General features: G+C 38.0%; 1 protein-coding gene across 2 annotated transcripts in view; it reads left to right on the top strand.

The window, feature by feature from the left end:
• The window catches only part of TMEM200A (transmembrane protein 200A), a 62,368-nt gene extending 40,850 nt beyond the window's left edge, over positions 1–21,518 (top strand). The window contains exons 1-2 of one of the 2 annotated variants that reach the window (XM_037740226.1): positions 5,910–5,996; positions 18,529–21,518. In XM_037740226.1, coding sequence (XP_037596154.1) covers positions 5,941–5,996; positions 18,529–20,020 — 1,548 coding nt within the window. In that variant the 5' untranslated portion in view covers positions 5,910–5,940 and the 3' untranslated portion in view covers positions 20,021–21,518. Of the gene's footprint in view, positions 1–5,909; positions 5,997–18,528 lie in introns of those variants that run through there. The other variant, XM_017533273.2, reaches the window with a different exon arrangement.
• The last annotated feature ends 558 nt before the right edge of the window (positions 21,519–22,076 follow it).

The raw sequence follows: 22,076 nt of genomic DNA, 5'->3' as shown, positions 1-22,076 counted from the left end.
ACTTTTCATTTGCTTTACAATACACAGCATTAGCCTTAAACAGATTCTTGAGTATAAATTTCATAAAGGCAGATACCAATTCTTAATTCATCCCCTATTTTTTTCCCCCATTTATTTATTTTATTGCATTTTAGGTTTTGGGGTACATGTGAGGAACATGCAAGATTGTTGAATAGGTACACACGTGGCAGTGTGATTTGCTGCCTTCCTCCCCATCACCTACATCTGGCATCTCTCCCCTTGCTATCTCTCCCCAGCTCCCCACCCCCCACCGTCCCTCCCCTATTTCCCTCCAACTGACCCCAGTCTGTAGTGCTTCCCTCCCTGTGTCCATGTCCTCTATGTTTCTTTACACCCAATAGATTCAGGTGTTATCCAAGTGGGTAGAATTGTTTTCAGTGCTTCAAGATTATAATGTGTCATAAATAAGTCTTTCTTTCCTGAACTTCCCATTTAGTCTGGTTTGTGACTTTAGCTATTTTCTAGTTGTTCTGGTCCTGCATTTTTGCCCCAAAGGCTTCACTCCACCTTATTTAAATGAGCAAGTACACCTAATAGGTACCAGACTGGTTTGCCTTTTACTCTTAATGTTCCTAGATTCAACATCCTTTTTTTGCTCTGTATTTAGAGTTCCAACTTGGAAATGAGATAAAAGTAGTGAATGTTCCTTGTATAAGGTCAGTTATACAGTTACGTATAAGTGAGCCTTCTGTTACCTATCATCAATAACATTCTGTATATTTGCCGTAAACAGGATCTAACTCTTTATTTCTGTTCTACAATGTCAGAAATGTCTTGTGAACATTTTTCATTGTTAGTGTATATTAATCCTTTTAAATAGTGTATACTATTCCGTTATATAGAGGCAGCATGATTGATTTAACCACTTTTCTGTTGCTGAGCATTTAAGTTGATTCCAAGTTGTTGCCATTACTATCGTGCTGCAGTGAATATCCTTATACATAGTTTCATGTATTCTTGGGCAAATCTTTTGAAAGGATTCATAGAAGGGAACTTGGCAGTCAGCAAGCAGTGGGTGGCAAAGGGAATGGACATTTCAATTTTTGAAAGTCTTTCTCACGTTACCCTCACGAACAGTACCAATTTGTCCTCTCATTGACAGCTTATTAGTGCTTCTTCCTTAAACCTCCCCAATAATGGTCATAATCAATCTCCTTTTTTGTTTTCATTTTTGCCAGTTGGTAAGTGAATATTTTTACTTTTGAGATTACCTTGGATTTCTTTGCTCATTATTCTTTTCATTTTTTAACAGAACATCTATGTTTTTTTCTTCTGTGAATCAACTATCAAAGTTTTTTGCCCACTTTTCTCTTGGCTTGCTATCTCTAACAGGATGTTGCAGAGGAAACAAACCATTATAATTTGTAGCAGATACTTGAGGTTAAGAATATCTGCCTCATGATTCCAAATTACACTATCCTTGTAGAAACTGGTAGTATCTATGTATGGTGTTTCTAGAAACATTGTTTTGTCCTGTTATTGTTATGTGAGGCTTCCCTTGAACTCACTTTACTGCTAAGCATTCTTTCTAATATCTTTTGTATTCCTGACATCTTAGGCAATTTGTCATTCTTCTCAATTTTCCCTTTTCAGCTCATATATTCTGTAGATAATTCAGTAATCTTGAAAATCTCAGGCAGAAAATTCCTGTCCTTAGATACATGTTTTTTTCAAAGAAGATACTGTTTTTAAGAAGTAAGGACATTTAAGAAGGCATATAGGAATTCTTATTCATGCTTTCCAATATTTAATGTTGTCATTAAACCATAGTTTTCTCCTCCCCCAATACAACTTTCTCCTTCTCTTCCTGTACTTTATCCTTCACCCTTTTCTTTTTTCTTCTCTTTGCCTTGTCTCTGCTCGTTTGTTTCACTTTCTCTGTTTTCCTCTCTAGGTAGAGAGCTTTCTCTCTGACAGCAACTCCGAACCAATTAATTTTGTCTCCTGGAATTCTAGGTGAAAACTCTTGATAAAGCAGGCACTGATTGATTGATACTTCAGTGGCGAAACAATAGGTGTGCCCATTAAATTCAGGAGCGAGGCCAGGATGTACACGTTCATCCCAGTTGTGTTTCCCCTTGCTCTGGAGGTACTAAGTGATACAGTTAGAAAACAGCAATTGTAGGTTTTAAAATTAGGAAAAGGGAGGCAAATAATACTATATAACCTATTGTATTTCTAGAATACTTGAGAGAATGAAATGGAAACTTTTTCTTAAATAGCTAGCAAGTTTAGTAATGTGGTTTAGTACAAAATCAATGCACAAAATCTGTAGCCTTCCTACATTCAAACAACTACTTGACAATAGAAATGGGAGTAAAAGAAATATACAATACCAGTTGTATTGTATACCAATATACAATAGAAACCCAATGACAGAATACCCAGGAGATAAAAAGTAACAAGAAATGGGAAAGGTCTATGTTAAAAAAAAAAACTATGACACAAAACTTATTTGTTGATAAAATGCCACAGCAGTGTAACAACATCAGTTTTCCATATATTTACGTATAGATTTAGCATTATTCCATAAAAATTACTAATTAGGTTTTTAAAAATAAAATTCTAAAGTTCATGTGCAACATAAGATGTGTAAGAACAGACCAGAAACTTTTGACAAAGAAAAATAATGAGCCCAGGAGTGGTGGCTCATGCCTGGAATCCCAGCACTTTCAAAGGCCGATATGGATGGATCACCTGAGGTCAGGAGTTCAAGACCAGCCTGGCTGACATGATAAAACCCCTGTCTCTCCTAAAAATACAAAAATTAGCTGGGCATGGAGGCATGAGCTCGTAATCCCAGCTACTCAGGAGGCTGAGGCAAGAGAATTACTCAAACTTCGGAGGCAGAGGTTGCAGTGAGCCAAGACTGTGCCACTGCACTCCAGCCTGGGCAACTCTATCTCTAAACAAACGAACAAAAAACAGAAGCAATAGAACTCACTGGAAAACACCAAAAAATCATAAGATATGAAAAAAATGAGAATAGGCTAATCCTAATCAGATATTCAAATATCTGTTTGGTTCTGCCATGTTAATTGACAGTTTAATGAAACAGAATGGTATCTCTTAATATTGACCCAAATACATGCTGGATTTGGTATACAGTACAAATATATGAAATTGATATGTAATGTAGGTAGTATTTCAAACCAAGGGAAGAGTGATTGTTTACCTGTAAACAATAGTTAGATCCCTGCCTGATTCTTACACAAAAAGAAATTTCAGTACATCAGAAAATTTAAATGCAAGGAATTAAACCATAAAATTACTGGAAAGAGACATGAGAGAATGTTTTAAATATAATCTTAGACTGCAGAAGGTTTTTTCTAATGATGACATGAAACCATACTGATAGGATTAACCATTGAATATACAATTGAATGTTCCTGTGTGATAAAAGATACAATCAAATAAAAATATAAATTAAACATGCTTGCCATGCATATTACAACCAGAAACCTGATTTCCTCAATATGTAAAAAACTACTAAAAATCAGTTCTAGAAAAATAAATGAGAAAACATTCTTCTCTCTTCTCTGGATATAGCTATAAGAAATCCAACACCATGCTTACGTTGGGGAAAGGGAACTGGAGGCTGAAGCAACTCCCTCTTCATTTTGCACTGCTGCGTTTTTACCATGAGCATGTGGAGTGTCCTACTTTGTTCTGACTGCTATAACAAAAACATTATAGACTGGATGGCTTATAAACAACAGAAACTTACTTATCACAGTTCCGAAAGCTGGGAAGTCCAACATACCAGCAGATACAGTATACCTGGTTCATAGATGCTGTCTTCTTATTGTGTCTTCACATGGTAGAAGGGGTAAGGGAGCTCTCTGGGACTCCCCTTATGAGGGCACTAATCCCATTTACGGATTCTGCCCTCAGGATCTAATCACCTCCCAAAGACTCTGTCTCCTAATACCACTACCGTGGGGGCTAGGATTTCAACATGTAGATTTTGAGGAGACATAAATCTTCAGTCTATAGCAAGTAGTTTCCAAAGAAAATAGATGAGAGAAAAACAAACTGAGAAATACATTTTAAAAATTGAAAATCTGAAAATCTATGATTTCTTCAATTCACCTTGCTGCCACTAACCTGCACAAGTAGGAGAAGAGAGGGAAAAAGATAAAAACAGAAATAGTCCAGAAATAGTTGCAGGCATCTCCACTACCTTCCTTTTTTTTTTAAATAGTAAATTTACCATTAAGGTTTCATCTGTGGGGTTTCTCTGAAAAACCCCTATATGATCTTCAAATGCTAAAAGAAATTTGCATTTCCAAGTGCGATCATTCTTCTTGTGAGTGGTGGGAGGTTTGGTCTTGCCATCCCCCAGGAAGTCTCCCTTCACACCTCTTTCTACCTTGCTTTAAGGACGATCTTACTTAAATTTTACTTATGGAAAAAAAAATGTAAAATTCTCCAGCAGAAATGATGTGATTTGAACCATTTTCTTATGTTTGTATAGATTCTTAAGAATGCTTTACTATTAATTGAGCTACCATCAATTGGAAAACTTCTTAAGAAATTTAATGTACAGTATATTAGTCTGGTTTAAAAGATGGCACAACTCATTGCTCATTTAGATGGAGATTTTATCTTGGTGAGAAATGGCTCCTTATTTGGAGCAGTTAAGTTCTAACAGTATGGACACAGCTGTGTTACTTGCCAAAGCATAGACTTATTTATGCAAGATATTTAATAGTACGAAGAGCAACTAGAATTTAAATTGCTATTATCCCCCAGCTTTCCGCCTTGTCCTGTAGGAAAGCCAACAGTGTGTGGGATTTTACAGGTATTTAAAAATCACTGGAAAGGATATTAATACTTATTAGAGTCTCACTATTCAATGGTGTCTCCAAAAACATAGCCAGTATCCTCTAAGTGAAATTACTATATGTTTTCCTGCAGTGGAAAGATCTCTATAAAAAGTCCACTTTGTGATTTTAAATGCTTCAGTTGTTCATCCAGGAATATCTCAGCCACTGTCCTGCATCTTAGTAGATTGGTGACATTTTTAGTGATAATTTCTCTATTACCAGTTTCAAGTCTCCTTCCTGTCAGGAAATGCAGAGAATGGGGAGTGTGACAGTGATTGTATAAGAGCTTGTCCAGAGTTGGGATGTGGAATGGAAAGCATATTTCTACTTGGAGGGAAACGGCCTTCTAATTTCTTCTGTTCCTGCAGAAAATGTCTCCCATAGGGTCTCAGCAGGGTGTTTTTTGAGCTCATTATGGATCTGTTACTTAGCCTTCTGGAGACATCTGTATTCTACGGGCTTCTGGCTTTTAGTCTTTGGAGAGCAGTTGTTCTCTGTCATTGTTACATTGCTTATAATTGGTGTGGGCCCATATTTTACAGTTTGTCAGGCTGGCAGGTTTTGAAGGCATTACTAACAGAACAGGTACAGATTTCCAAAGGCAATCTAGTCTCTATTTCTAGCACTTTCTGCAAGATGTACTTGACCATAAAGTGATATTTTACATTTAATGACTTGAATATCATTTTGTGAATTATCTAAACATTTTGTATTTCCTTTTAGTTCCAGCATTCATGCAAATGTAGAACCATACTGATTATTGAGAAACAATTCTCTCCAAGGTAGACCAGTAAAGATCTTCAGAATGTGTCCTTAAAATCATAGCTTAAACTTGTCACAGAATTAACATTTTGCAGATTTTCACATCATATCACCCTTAAGGCATCTTCTCTACTCCCCATATGCCCAGGCCCCATATTGCTGTTCATTTTCAGTTAGTTTTATGCCTGGGTCTCCCAATGGAAACAGAATAGTGCTTGCACAATTGATCAGATTACTCATGCATTTGATCCAATTGCGTCACTAAGATAACTAAAAACATCAGATGGACTGGTTTAGGTTTTCCTACCTTGTTTTTCTTATTGCTTTTATGTTTGTCACAAGACAAGTCTCCAAATATGAAGAAGTGGAAGGAATTTTAAAAAGGTATGCTTTATTCTTTCTATATCTCCCGTCTTTCTCACATAAATCAACTGTTCTTTTTAACTATGAAATTGTTAATGCTTTTGCCACTAAAATATACAGATACCATTCAGATGGATTTTGACTCTAAGTCTCAGAACAAACTTGCAGTCCTCTTCGTGGACAGCAAGCCATCATTAATTACCTACCTTAGTACATTTTTAATTTGCCTAGCAGAGCAGTAAAAGGATAATGTGAGCTATGAATAGTAATAGCTATTGTTTATTGAGAACCTCTTATAATCAACACAAAAGTAAGCATCATATACATAACTTATCTTTGAAAATTCCTTGTAGTCAGACCCAGCTAATATCACTGATATCACTCATGTAGACTTTAATTGCCAGACACTGAGCTGTCCTTTGCATTCATTATCTCCTCTGCTTCACAGCAGTCCTACAGGTACTGTTACTATACCCATTTTACAAATAAAGGAACTGAGACTCCAAGAGGTTCATTCAGTTCAAGTGTGGTTATCAAGTATTAAGTGCTGTGTAGGGATTCAAGCACCCCGAGGTCTTCTGCCTCAAGTGCATTATATACTGTGTGTATTAAACAAGGCTTTACCGTTTTATAGACAGAGGAACTGAGATAAGAAAAGCCACTTGCATGGCTACCAAGTAAGGAAGCAAAGACATGGGCCCCCATCTCTGATTCCAGTATTGATGTGAAAAACCATTATGCTACACACTAAAATATTTTGTTTGTTTGCTGTTGAGACAGTATCACTCTTGTTGCCAGTGCTGGAGTATAATGGCACAATCTTTGCTCACTGCAACCTCCACCTCCCAGGTTCAAGTGATTCTCCTGCCTCAGCCTCCTGAGTAGCTGGGATTGCAGGCGACCACCACCATACTCAGCTAACTTTTTTTATTTTTAGTAGAGATGGGGTTTCACCATGTTGGCCAGACTGGTCTCGATCTCCTGACCTCAGGTGATCTGCCCACCTCAGCCTATTTCTAGGATTACAGGCATGAGCCACCATGCCTGCCAAAGAAGATTTTTATTCTATTCTTATTTTTTAAACTTTATGTGACTGAACTCTTAGTAACCCATATGAATTTTCTTTTTTCAATTCTGGTAAAGATATAGATTAAAAATCCTATTCTAAAAGTTTGAAATGTCTCAACTGGGAAGAAAGTCCTAAAACTGTTCTAGCTTGAACAGAAAATATTTCCATCTGTCACATTTGTGGATACCACATGGGGTTTTTATATAATGTTTTTGTTTGGTACTCAAGGCATAGATTAATTTTTACTTCCTTCGGGCAGACAGCCTCACATTCTGGTGAATTTTTAAACCTCCAGATAAAGATAAAAATTCAAACATATAAATAAGTCAGTATCAACTATATTTAAAATAAGTCACACTCCAACTGGGAAGATGATGAAAAATCGGAGGGCAGGGACCCTCATGAAATGTCAGGAACAAGGATGAATTAGAATCTATCTGCATGGCATACCCTCACTGGTGTGCCAAGCCTTCATTAACTGCTACCACTTCTTGGAAGCCTCTCCTGATTCCTCCAGATAGTATAGAGAACATTCTCCAAAGCTCCTGTAACTCCATCATAGCAATTATTTTAAATGTTTACTTCTATTGCTTTCCCACTGGACTCCATACTCCTTGAAATCAGGGACGAGGTTTTATGAACTTTGTGTCCCTAGCGCCTGGAACATTTTAGCCATACTCAAGACTTAATCAACTCAGTTCACAGTCAACAGATACTGAGCATTTAAGTACATGCCTGGCACTCTGCCAGGCACTGGGACAGCATAAAAAACAACAACAACAACAACAACAAAAAAAAAAACAGTAGAAAGGGGAACATATAAACAAGAATGAACACTGGACTGGGAGCCTGAAAACTTGTCTTTCAATTCTATTCTGTCTGCTAATTTGGTGTTTGATCTTCAGTTACATTCCCGGTCTTTAGTTAGCTAAAAAAAAAAAAAAAAAAAAAGTCTGGGCCCAAAGATATCTGAAGTCTCTCAACTTGTAAGCCTATGTAATTATCATCTCAAATATAACTGAACCATGTCTAATGTATTATAGGCTCACAATGTGGTCAGAATAGTGGGCCAGTGTGGTTAGAGACCTAAATATATAGGAATAGACTTCTAAGAGTGTGGGAATACTGAAAACTGGATGGATTGGTGCCAGAAAAAGCAAATACCAGAATGTGCTTAGGCTTGTAAAAAGGGTAAAGAACAACAGCAATAAGGCTTTTAAGATTAGTATGAGAACAAAAATAGGAGAGGTAAGCCTGAAGATTAGAATGGACAGTATGTGGTGTACATGTGATACACAAAGCAGAAACCTTCTCGTCAAGAAGAGCTTTTGTCTGCAAAGGGTAAAATAAGCATGGCTCAAAGGGAAGTAAACCCAAGAGAGGCACGCAGACAGCGGGCTTGAGGGCAGGCCTGAGTACATCTCTCTCTAGTGAGGAAGGTGGATAATAAGATTTCCTAAAGTTGGTTTCCACGACCCACAATGACTCAGATTTATGTGAGATGGCGAAGGCCTGAAGATAGCCCAGCAGTATCCTAGTTTGCAAAGTAAAGAACACGTGTTTTGTGAATTTCAAGCTAGTAATCTTGATGTCTATTGCTTAGCAAAATTGTGGCTGGTTTATGAGCAGGGAATGGAAAAAAAAAAGGATGATCTACATGTGGCCAAAAGCTAGCCCAAACTAATTTTGTATTTTTGGTTGTCTGCAGAGTATGTTCATATTTGTCATTTTTTTTTAAATTAAGAGACGTGGTCTTGCTATGTTGCCCAGGATGGCCTTGAATTCCTGGGCTAAAGCAGTTCTCACACATCGGCCTTCCAAAGTCGCTAGGATTACAGATGTGAGCCATCGCGCCCAGCCCATATTTGTCTTTTAACTCGGCCTTCGACATGATCTCTTTATAGAGTATATGGAAACATTAAGTGTGGCTGACCTTCTAGTTAGAGTTACTTATAGCCAGTTGAATGACACCATCAAACTGATGGTTGCTGATCAATATAGTCTGGGGCCAGGAAACATATTTTGAGCCCAGTGTCTACTCTGATGCCAGGTGTCCATTTTTATTGGAATTAAATGAATATCTAAACAAATGAACAGCATCTACCTAGAAAGAAGTCTCTAGTGGAATATCACAGAGCTTTCTTTGCTCTATGCTTTAATTTCCAAAAACTTGGGTGAAGCTTTGGAAGTCAGATTTGTAATATTTGCAAATGAACACAAATTGAGAGGGACAACATGACTTTGGAAGCCAGGCTTAGGATCCAAAGAGACTGTTAAGCAGAAATTCTGTGCTCCAGTTAACAAAATGAAATTCAATGTAGTAAAATCCTTCACTTGGATCTTTGAAGGAGCAAGTCCCGGACCTGCCCTGTCAGCCATGGTGGAGAGCAAAGAGGAGGATGTGGAGGTAGAGATATGGTCTCTTTTGAGTCTGCGTCTTCATACGCTAAAGGGGATCTGGACAGGCGCAAGTGGCCAGATACTCACCCAAGGTGAGGCCTTCAAACTTATGTACTCCCCCTCACTTTTTGTAGGCAGTCATTGGGATTTGAAAAATGGAAGTTGGTTGGTCCACAGGCCTAGTTTTAAAGGCCGAGCAGCATTCTTTAGCATTTGGTGTTATTATGGAAACAGGAACCAGAATAAGAAAAAAGAAAACCTCAAGTGAAAGCAAATCTGGAGGCCCTTCCCCTTCTCAAATACTCTAAGACCACAGGCTCTGGGGCTACCTCCCAGCTATGTGACCCCAGGCAAGTGACCTAAGCGATGTTTAGCCTCAGAAACATGAAAAATAGATATTATGATTCGTACACCTCCAGAATTGTTGTGAGAATAAATGTTTTTGTACTGAAGCCCTTAGAGCAGTGCCTGACCATAAGCAGTATGGTCCGTTATTACTAACATTAAAACTTAGAAAAGTATGGCTTTTACAAGGAGGAGACTAGTTAACAGGGTTCTTAAACCCTCATGCCATAGAAAAACATACAAAATGAAAAACAGTCATAAAAGTGTAGGATGGAGGGCATGTATCTTTGCAGCATTGACCAAAAAAAGGTATTTTTTTGGGCTGTTTTTGCATATACTGAACACTGTGGACCAAATGGCATTACAGTTTGAAGATGCAGAGCTTGTAGATTCACTCACTATAGATTTTTAGCTGCACAAGGCTTCTTTTTTCTTTTTTCTTCTATTTTTTGTTATTCTTTAAATTCTGGGGTATGTGTGCAGAATGTGCAGGTTTGTTTCATATGTATACATGTGCCATGGTGGTTTGCTGCACCTTATCATCTACATTAAGTATTTCTCCAAGTGCTATCCCTCCCCATCCCCCCTTCCCTTGATATCCCAACCCTCTTCACCCACCCTCTGACAGGCCCATATGTGTGATGTTCCCCTCCCTGTGTCCATGTGTTCTCATTGTTCAACACTCACTTTTGAGTAAGAATATGTGGTATTTGGTTTTTTTGTTCTTGTATCAGTTTGCTGAGAATGATGATTTCCAGCTTCATCCATGTCCCTGCAAAGGACATGGATGCATAGTATCCTTTTATATGGCTGCAGAGTATTCCATGGTGTATATGTGCCACATTTTCTTGATACAGTCTATCATTGATGGGCATTTGAATTGATTTCAAACTCTTTGCTATTGTAAACAGTGCCACAATGAACATATGTGTGCATGTGTCTTTATAGTAGAATAATTGATAATCCTTTGGATATATACCCAGTAATGGATTGCTGGGTCAAATGGTATTTCTAGATCTAGATCCTCAAGGAATTGCCACACCCTCTTCCACAGTGGTTGAACTAATTTACACTCCCACCAACAGTGTAAAAGTGTTCCTATTTTTCCACATCCTGTCCAGCATCTGTCGTCTCCTGATTTTTTAATGATCACCATTCTAACTGGCATGAGATGGTATCTCAGTGTGGTTTGATTTGCATTTCTCTAATGGCCAGTGATGATGAACATTTTTTAATGTGTTCATTGGCCTCATATATGTCTTGAGAAGTATCTGTTCATATCGTTCACCCACTGTTTGATGGGGGTCGCTTGTTTTTTTCTTGTAAATTTGTTTAAGTTCTTTGTAGATTCTGGATACTAGCCCTTTGTCAGATGGGTAGTTTGTAAAATTTTTTCCCATTCTGTTGGTTGCTGACTCACTCTAATGCTTGTTTCTTTTGCCGTGCAGCAGCTCTTTAGTTTAATTAGATCCCGTTTGTCCAGTTTGGCTTTTGTTGCCATTGCTTTTGGTGTTTTAGTCATGAAGTCCTTGCCTATGTCTATGTCCTGAATGGTATTGCTTAGGTTTTCTTCTAGAGTTTTTATGGCATTAGGTCTTATGTTTAAATCTTTAATCCACCTGGAGTTAATATTTTTCTAAGGTATAAGGAAGGGGTCCAGTTTCAGCTTTCTGCACATGGCTAGCCAGGTTTCCCAACACCATTTATTAAATAGGGGATCCTTTCCCCATTGCTTTTGTCGGGTTTGTCAAAGATCAGATGGTTGTAGATGTGTGGCATTACTTCCGTGGCCTCTGTTCTATTCCATTAGTCTATATCTCTGTTTTGGTACCAGTACCATGCTGTTTTGATTACTGTAGCCTTGTAGTATAGTTTGAAGTCAGGTAGCAGGATGCCTCTGGCTTTGTTCTTTTTGCTTAGGATTGTCTTGGCTATGCTGGCTCTCTTGAGGTTCCATATGAAGTTTAATGTGGTTTTTTCCAGTTCTGTGAAGAAAGTCAATGGTAGCTTGATGGGGATAGCATTCAATCTGTAAATTACTTTGGGCAGTATGTCCATTTTCATGATATTGATTCTTCCTAACCATGGGCATGGAATGTTTTTCCATCTGTTTGTGTCCTCTCTTATTTCTTTGAGCAGTGGTTTGTAGTTCTCCTTGAAGAGGTCCTTCACATCCTTTGTTGGATGTGTTCCTAGATATTTTATTCTCTTTGTAGCAGTTGTGAATGGCAGTTCACTCATGATTTGGCTTTCTGTTATTGGTGTATAGGAAGGCTTATAATTTCTGCTCATTGATTTTGTATCCTGAGACTTTGCTGAAGTTGCTTATCAGCTTAAGGAGATTTGGGGCTAAAACAATGGGGTCTTCTAAATATACAATCATGTAATCTGCAGTTAGAGAAAATTTGACCTCCTCCTTTCCTAATTGAATACCCTTTATATCTTTAACTTGCCTGACTGCTCTGGGTAGAACTTCCAATACTATGTTGAATAGGAATGATGACAGAGGGCATCCTTGTCTAGTGCCAGTTTTAAAAGGGAATGCTTCTACTTTTTGCACATTCAGTATGATATTGGCTGTGGGTTTATCATAAATAGCTCTTATTATCATCAATACCTAGTTTATTGAGAGTTTTTAGCATAAAGCAGTGTTGAATTTTGTCGAAGGCCTTCTCTGCATCTGTTGAGATAATCATGTGGTTTTTGTCTTTGGTTCTGTTTATGTGATGGATTACATTTATAGATTTGCATATATTGAACCAGCCTTGCATCCCAGGAATGAAGCTGACTTGATCATAATGGATAATCTTTTTGATGTGCTACTGGATTCGGTTTGCCAGTATTTCATTGAGGATTTTTGCATCAATGTTCATCAGGGATATTGGCCTGACATTTTCTTTTTTAATTGTGTCTCTGCCAGGTTTTGGTATCAGGATGATGTTGGTCTCATAAAATAAGTTAGAGAGGATTCTCTCTTTTTCTATTTCTGGGATAGTTTCAGAAGGAATGGTACCACCTCCTCTTTGTAACTCTGGTAGAATTCGGCTGTGAACTTGTCTGGTCCTGGACTTTTTTTCGTTGGTCAGCTATTAATTGCTGCTTCAGTTTTAAACCTTGTTACAGGTCTATTCAGGGATTCAACTTCTTCCTGGTTTAGTCTTGGGAGAATTTAAGTGTCTAGGAATTTATCAATTTTTTCTAGATTTATTTATTTTTGCATAGAGGTGTTTATAGTATTCTATGATGGTAGTTTGTCTTTCTGTGGGATCTGTGGTGATATCCCCTTTATCATTTTTTTATTGCATCTATTTGCTTCTTCTCTTTTTTCTTCTTTATTAGTGTAGCTAGCAGTCTATGTATTTTGTTGATCTTTTCAAAAAACCAGCTCCTAGATTCACTGTTTTTTTTTTTTTTTGTTTTGTGTCTCTATCTCCTTCAGTTCTGCTCTGATCTTAGTTATTTCTTGTCTTCTACTAGCTTTTGGGTTTGTTTGATCTTGCTCCTCTGGCTCTTTTAATCTGATGTTAGGGTGTCAATTTTAGATCTTTCCTCATTTCTCTTTTGGGCATTTAGTGCTATAAATTTCCCTCTACACACTGCTTTAAATGTGTCCCAGAGATTCTGGTACATTGTGTCTGTTCTCATTGGTTTCAAAGAACATCATTATTTCTGTCTTCATTATTTATCCAGTTGTCATTCAGGATCAGGTTGTTCAGTTTCCATGTAGTTGTGTAGTTTTCAGTGAGTTTCATAATCCTGACTTCTAATTTGATTGCATTGTGGTCTGAGAGACTGTTACAATTTCCATTCTTTTGCATTTGCTGAGGAGTGTTTTACTTCTAATTATGTGGTCAATTTTTAGAATAAGTGTGATGTAGTGCTGAGAAGAATATATATTCTGTGGATTTGGGATGGAGAGTTTTGTAGATGTCTATTAGGTCTGTTTGGTCCATAGCTCAGTTCAAGTCCTGGATATCTTTGTTAATTTTCTGTCTCGTTGATCTACTATTTTGTAGGTCATTAAGAACTTGCTTTATATATCTGGGTACCCCTGTATTGGGTGTATATATATTTAGGATAATTAGCTCTTCTTGTTTCATTGATTCCTTTGCCATTGTGTAATGCCCTTCTTTGTCTCTTTTGATCTTTGTTGGTTTAAAGTCTGTTTGTCAGAGAGTAGGATTGCAACCCCTGTTTTTTGTTTGTTTGTTTGTTTTCCATTTTTTTGGTGAATCTTCCTCCATCCATTTATTTTGAGCCTATGTGTGTCTTTGAACAAGAGATGGGTTTCCTAAATTTAGCACACTGATGGGTCTTGACTCTTTATCCAATTTGCCAGTCTGTGTCTTTTGATTGGGGCATTTAGCCCATTTACATTTAAGGTTATTAGTGTTATGTGTGAATTTGATCCTGCCGTTTTGATGCTATTTGGTTGTTTTGCCCATTAGTTGCTGCAGTTTCTTCATAGTGTCGATGGTATTTACAATTTGGTATGATTTTGCAGTGGCTGGTACTGGCTGTTTCTTTCCATGTTTAGTGCTTCCTTCAGGAACTCTTGTAAGACAGGCATGGTGGTGACAAAAATCTCTCAGTAGTTGCTTGTCTATAAAGGATTTTATTTCTCCTTTGCTTATGAAGCTTAGTTTGGTTGGATATGAAATTCTGGGTTGAAAATCCTTTTCTTTAAGGATGTTGAATATTGGCCCCCACTCTCTTCTGGCTTGTAGGGTTTCTGCCAAGAGATCCACTATGAGTCTGATGGGCTTTCGTTTGTGGGTAACCCAACCTTTCTCTCTGGATCCCCTTAGACACCTAGCTTGGTGTCTTCCTAAACGGCCACCCAGTTTTATGCTAGAATCCTGGAGTGCTCATGTTGTAGCACTGAAGGGAATCTCCTGTTCTGCAGGTTGTGAAGACTGTGGGAAAAGCACAGTATCTGAGCCAGAGTGCTGGGAAAAATCCATAATGGCTTCCCTTGACTAGGCAGGGAGTTCCCCGGCCCCTTGCACTTCCTGGGTGAGGTGACCCCTAGTCAACTTTGGCTCGCCCTCCTTGGGCTGCAGCCAGTGCCCAACCAGTCCCAGTGAGATGAACTGGGTACCTCAACTGGAAATGTGGAGATCACCCACCTTCTGCATCGTTCTCACTGGGTGCTGCGCACCAGAGCTGTTCCTCTTTGGCCATCTTGCCAGAAATCCTCAATTTCTCTCTCTCTCTCTCTCTCTCTCTCTCTCTCTCTATTTTCAGAGAGCCAGGCTGCTGTATCACCCAGGCTGAAGTGCAATGGCATGATCATAATTCACTGCAGCCTCCAGCTCCTGGGCTCAACGGATCCTCCTGCCTTAACCTCCTCAGTAGCTGAGACTACAGGCATGTGCAACCATGCCCGGCTAACTTGCTAAGTTGTCAATGCTGGTCTTGAACTGCTGGCCACAAGTGATGCTCCCACCTGGCTTCCCAAAGTGCTAGAGTACTAGATGTGAGCCACTGTACCCAGCCTTCACTAGGCTTCTTGTGAAACTGCCTTTAGCATCCTCATGCCATTTCCCAGTATTGGTCCCCCATTCCTGCCTTCATCTACTAATTTTTCTAAAATAACAACAGCATTATTTATGTGTTACTCCAACTCCATGGCAGATGTGTATAAAATTGCAGCATTTAGGATTAGCATTTGCAAAGTCCCAAGACTTGACCCTCCCTCTTGCCCTGACCTTACTTACCTAGTTGACCTCCTGTAGCACTGAGTTGTGTGCTGGCCAAGGTCCTGTTCCCTAGCCTGCTTTCTTTCCCTTGACCTTCCTGAAATGCTGCTAAACTGATTTTTGACTGTGATCTATATGCTATCTCCTGTGTGAAGCCTATTGAAAGATTCTTCCCTAATGGAAGCTTTCATTCTAGGAGTTATCTCATTCTGTTTTATGTGGATCTGTTAGCTCCTTCATTAGGTTTCAAGCTCTTTGAAACCATGTTTGAATTTTCTTACCTTTGCTTTCCTCTCGGGGTCTAGATTGGGACCGCGAGTCATAATAGAGCCTCGTGTAGTATTGAATTGCCTTGAACAGAATTAAGGGACATTGGCACCAAACTTGATTTTGCTAATCTTTGGGCCTGAACAGGAGAATGGCTGAAGAAACTGTGATCCCCCCATCCATTATATTCTTTATTTCTGAACTACTCTGGAATTTTTGCCTCTTTTTGTTTCTATAAATTTTCATACTTTAAAGCTACCCTTGCTTTTTCTTCCTGTCTCACTTTTCTTCACATGCAAGCTCAGTCATCCATGTCTCTTTTTCACCTTTCCTTCCTCATATATGTTTCTTAAAATATCTTTTCTCTTCTAACCTCCTTTCCTCTATCAGCCTCCTGAACAGAAAATGGTAGTGCTAATGTTTTAAAAAGTGGGGGAGGACTAGAAATCTGTATGGAATGTAATTCACTTTTATTGCTTTTAAATTAAATGAAAAGCTTTTGCCCTTGTTTCTATTCTACTCAGAAGGATTTCAGACTAAATCCTTAAGCCCACCATATGGAAATAACTGGACTAGATGGCTGCTATCTAATCTAAGCATTTAATTGAAACATTTGAAATGGCTTTTGGTTCAAGAAGAGATAGGTTGACACTAAGCTTTATTTTAGCAAAGGTTTGGGAAGGTTCTAATCTGTAGTATGTATACTTTGATAAATTTCATAGACTAGAGCAACAGATTACAATTTAGTTTGTTCTTCCAATATAAAACTATTTTAATCCTAGTTATAATTTAACTGAAGACTGGATTTACTCACTGGCTTGTTGAAACTGTAGATACCAACCACAACCCTGTTATTTAAACACAATTTAGAAATCATAAATAGAAATTCAAAAGGAGAGATCAGTGCTGCAAAATGAGATTTGATGCCCTGAAGAAACTCTCTCTGAAATTTGCCAAAGACCTGTGGGACTTAAAATATCTTCTTGTTTCCTACCAGCTAGATATGGCAGCATGAGAACCATTTATTATAAATCAGGATAGCTATTTTACCAAATGTTGATTTTTGTTTGGATAGTTTGTTCATATTTTCAACTAGGAAAGTTAGTACAATAATATGGTAGTCATTTATCCCTCATTCAGCATTTTAGCAAATATTTCTTGAACACTGGCCATGTGAAGCCACTACAGTGAATGTTTCTGGTAATAAAAATAAGAACTAAATTTGATGTTTGATCATAAGAAGTAGAAGAACTGTGATATTATATTATGAGTACCATAGAAAACCTGCCATTATAAAGTGATCTGAGGAATAAATGTGCTTGCATGGGGTGCAGTGGGTCAGCTAGAGAAGACTTTATAAGGAAAGTGGAATATGAGCTTTGATGCCTAGCCAGTTGTCCATATGTGAAGACCAAGGGTGGGGAGGGGGTGGATTCTGGACAGCTGGAACATTGTTAACAAAAATCCCAGAAATTATACAAAATGGAATATGAATGAGAAATACAGAACATTGGTTAGATTTTAGTTTTAAAGAGAAAAGTTAGAGACAAAGTCAGTGGATCTAGAATTTCAGCTTAAGCCTTGGTAGGTAGTGGAGAATATTTTGTCATTATTCTGCTCTTTAAACAAACTTTGGAGATGATTAATCTTGATTGTAAAGGAAGAGAAATTGTTTGGAAGACCAGCTAGGGGTTTATAATAATGGTCTAGTAAAAGGTAATAAGATCTGCACAAGGCTGGGAAGAGTAGGATTAGAATGGGGGGTGAAATTAAAAGACATCATGTAGTGGAAATTTCTAGGATTTAGAACCTGATTGGAAGAGGAAGATAACTGTAAAGAGCCAAACCTGAGAACTAACCCTGCTAAAAAAGTCAGACAAGTCAAGTGCTGCAGCTGGTGTGTGCTAGAAGGTAAGTTCAGCTTCGCTAGCAGTACATGATGTGTGTATGTTCCCTAACAGGCAGTGGAAGGTGTGAAATTGAAAGTCAGGATATGACCTGGAATATAGACTTGGGACTCATTAGCATAAAGGAAATAGTGGAAGATGTAGGAACAGATATGAATGCCAGGGGAGAGTATGGAAGAGAAGATGGCCAAGGACAAGACTCTAGGGAGAAGTTCTACTTTTAGGTGAGTCTATTGAAATAGTGAGGTCAGAGCAGAAGTAGGAGAACTTCACATCATAAAAGACTAGGGAAGACAGAGTGTGGAGAAAGAAGGGGCCGGTAATATCTATGGAAACAGAGAGATAAGGAAGATGAAAATTGAGAGAGAGAAATTAAATGTGGTAGCTAAGAATTCATTGATGACTTTCACTAGAGAGGTCTTAGAACCATGAATTGCTGGAATGTATCCTCTTTGTCAGTCTGGAGTGTTTGTTCAGTGATTTAAAATAGCACAGATAACTGTGTGTGTGTGTGAGAGAGAGAGAGAGACAGTGCATCAGTCTTGTGGCCAGGGGACTATTTTATAAGTGATAAAATTATTTAAACAAAATATTCCTCGAGCTCACATTTTATCCATAGAAATGTAACTGAAAAAAAACAAATAGTCACTTAGCCAAAAAAGAAATCTCAAGAAATTTACATTAGTCAATAAATAAAATTTGTACCAAAACTATGTCAATTAAAGATATTCTACCCCATTTAATCACATGAAACTGTAACAGCAACAAAAATTCTATGTAAACAGTTGTTTAATTGAATTGATGCTGATACCCCAAGAACATATTTAGATCATCTTTTTCCTTTTTTTTTTTTTTTCTGCCAGAATAAAAGGCCAAGCTATGATAGCAACTGGTGGAGTGATAACCGGCCTGGCTGCCTTGAAAAGGCAAGACTCCGCCAGATCACAGCAGCATGTCAACCTCAGTCCATCTCCTGCTACCCAAGAGAAGAAACCTGTCAGGCGCCGGCCCCGGGCAGATGTTGTGGTTGTTCGTGGTAAAATCCGGCTTTATTCCCCATCTGGATTTTTTCTTATTTTAGGAGTGCTCATCTCCATTATAGGAATTGCCATGGCCGTTCTTGGATATTGGCCCCAAAAAGAACATTTTATTGATGCCGAAACAACACTGTCAACAAATGAAACTCAGGTCATTCGGAATGAGGGCGGTGTGGTGGTTCGCTTCTTCGAGCAGCATTTGCATTCTGATAAGATGAAAATGCTTGGTCCATTCACCATGGGGATTGGCATTTTCATTTTCATTTGTGCTAATGCCATTCTTCATGAAAACCGTGACAAAGAGACCAAAATCATACACATGAGGGATATCTATTCTACAGTCATTGACATTCACACGCTAAGAATCAAGGAGCAAAGGCAAATGAACGGCATGTACACTGGCTTGATGGGAGAAACAGAAGTAAAACAGAATGGGAGCTCTTGTGCCTCCAGATTGGCAGCAAATACGATTGCCTCTTTCTCGGGTTTTCGGAACAGTTTTCGAATGGACAGCTCCGTGGAGGAGGATGAACTTATGTTAAATGAAAGTAAGAGTTCTGGGCATCTTATGCCCCCGTTGCTCTCTGACAGCTCTGTCTCTGTCTTTGGCCTCTATCCACCTCCTTCCAAGACATCTGATGATAAGACCAGCAGCTCTAAGAAATGTGAAACCAAGTCAATTGTGTCATCATCCATCAGTGCTTTTACATTGCCTGTGATCAAACTTAATAACTGTGTTATTGATGAGCCCAGTATAGATAACATCACTGAAGATGCTGACAACCTCAAAAGCAGGTCAAGGAATTTGTCAATGGATTCCCTTGTGGTTCCTTTGCCCAACACCAGTGATTCCTTCCAGCCTGTCAGCACAGTGCTACCAAGGAATAATTCCATCGGGGAGTCACTGTCGAGTCAGTACAAGTCATCTATGGCTCTCGGGCCTGGGCCTGGACAGCTCTTGTCTCCTGGGGCTGCTAGAAGACAGTTTGGGTCCAATACGTCCTTGCATTTGCTGTCATCACACTCAAAGTCCTTAGACTTAGACCGGGGTCCCTCCACTCTAACTGTTCAGGCAGAACAACGGAAACATCCAAGTTGGCCTAGGTTGGATCGGAACAACAGCAAGGGGTATATGAAACTAGAGAACAAAGAGGACCCAATGGATAGGTTGCTTGTGCCCCAAGTTGCCATCAAAAAAGACTTTACCAATAAGGAGAAGCTTCTTATGATTTCAAGATCTCACAATAATTTAAGTTTTGAACATGATGAGTTTTTGAGTAACAACCTAAAGCGGGGAACTTCTGAAACAAGATTTTAGTGTTAAAGGAATATATCATTTTACAAGGGTATATATTTAAAAATATTTTCACTGGTGTTTCCTTCTTAAAGCATTGGCTGTAAGCCTTTTTAATCAAATGGTTTGTAGTGTATTAGAATTGGCTGCTTAGTTCTGTAATGAAGATGGTTGTATGTTTGGGTTACTTGTGACTGTAGTACTCTATATTAATCACATATGATTTTATTTTCTCTTCCTTTGAAAGCATGATCTCTTTTAGTAATATGAATGCAAAATACTTGCATCCAAATTAAAACTTATTTTCTTTACTTTTAATTGCCCTGTTTATAAAATGAAATGTCCAATATGGAAAACATAGGGTACCAAAGTGCGGACCAGGAGTACAAATTCAGTCCCAATACTCAATACGTATTATGGATGACTATGAGTGTAAACCTTAGGCTGTGATTTTCTGAATAATTGTTCTTTTTAGGATTTGGTTAAGTTATTTAAAATGAAAGAGACCTAGTTTCAGTGTGAGCTCAATGATGTGAATTGGTTAAGTTTATTGTGAATCCTGAGTTTTAGATAGGTAGTATTTTTTCAACATCAGTTCTGTTTTCAGTGATGTTATATCAAGAAACAATGTATCCAAGAGCCATCACTGACAATGCCAGACATACTTATGGATAAATATCAAAATGCAATTATAGTGGCTATAACTTTAGGTATTCAGAATCAAAATTCACAAGCTGACTTGATAAACCAATATACTTTGTAGAAATACTATCCTGAAATAATTATACACATGAATGCAATGTTGACTAATGAATGAAGATACATTACATGCTAGTTAATGCTAACTAGTCTCAGTACTTTTTTCTAGCCATCTGTTACTTCCAATAGTCCCTCATTCCCACATCCTATTTTCCCCCAATATGTTTTAGATCCTGGTATTTGGAAAACAATCGGCTAACCTTGACATTTCTTTTCACCTTCACATGCCACTAGCTTGGTAATTCAAAAACATTTAGTTCTTGATAAATTGCCTTGAAGTTTACCGTGTGCTGGAAAGCCTTATGATAACTCCAAAGACTTTCTTATGGTATAATACATTTTTAGGATTGTGTTTCTTAGTTACTGAAGATAATAAATATTAAAATGGATGTTTCCATCAGGAAATTTTCATGTTTTCCTTTAAGGTAACATAATTGTAAGAACTGTTGAATAGAATACTCAGGAAATTCTACAGGTTTCTCCCAATACCTAAGCATTTCTGAACATCAGTGTTGCGGTTATGGAAGAGCAGAAGGAGGATCCATTTGTGTTGCTCCCCAAAATTCCACATTGCGTTTGCATCACAAGCTTCCCTCAATTGAGACACAGTTTTGCTTGTTAGAACATTAAGCCTGTGTATTGTAACAGAGTGGGCTCAATATTTTACTATAAAGCATTTAATAAACTTCTGTTATTAATAGAAGTTTCTGTTCTTCACACCTTTGCTACTGCTTTTTAAATAAAATGTACATTTCTGCTTAAAGTACTGGTTTTCACACTTTCAGATATGTTCTACTGTGGGCACTTGATACCCTAGTACATGTACTGAGTATCTTGGTTTTTAAGTTTTGCTTCTATTAAGTTAAAGAGCTACGTCTATCCCCCTATTTAGGCTGTTTTTTAATGTTATCTTGGGATTGTTTTCACTTAAAGTTTCATTTTTTCTCAGGAAAATAACCAAACACAGCATCTAGCAAGCTGTATTTCTCAGTAGCACTGAGATTTGAAAACAGTGGCTCGCAACACCCCTGGTGTGACAGATGACTGAAGCCGTATAATTTGTTCAGTTCATCCCTGAAAGAACTCTAGAAATTTGAAGAGGATTAAACATCATGGGTCTTAGATGATCCACATAAAGGAACTGGAGGCTTAAAGTAGTGGTTCCTGCTCAATCTTCATCAAAAAGCCTGAGTTTTTAATTTATCAAGCAAATCAACTTTGTTAAATGATACATAATTTTCTCATTTTAAATTAAAGATGTATATTACTAATTAAAAGTTTCAGATGCATATGAGATAGCTGATGTCACCACATTGGTATA

Source organism: Cebus imitator, unplaced genomic scaffold (assembly GCF_001604975.1).
Source record: "Cebus imitator isolate Cc_AM_T3 unplaced genomic scaffold, Cebus_imitator-1.0 Scaffold81, whole genome shotgun sequence".
Classification (NCBI taxonomy): domain Eukaryota; kingdom Metazoa; phylum Chordata; class Mammalia; order Primates; family Cebidae; genus Cebus; species Cebus imitator.
The sequence above is the reverse complement of the archived record's forward strand: the minus strand, read 5'-3'. Positions and strand labels throughout refer to the sequence as shown.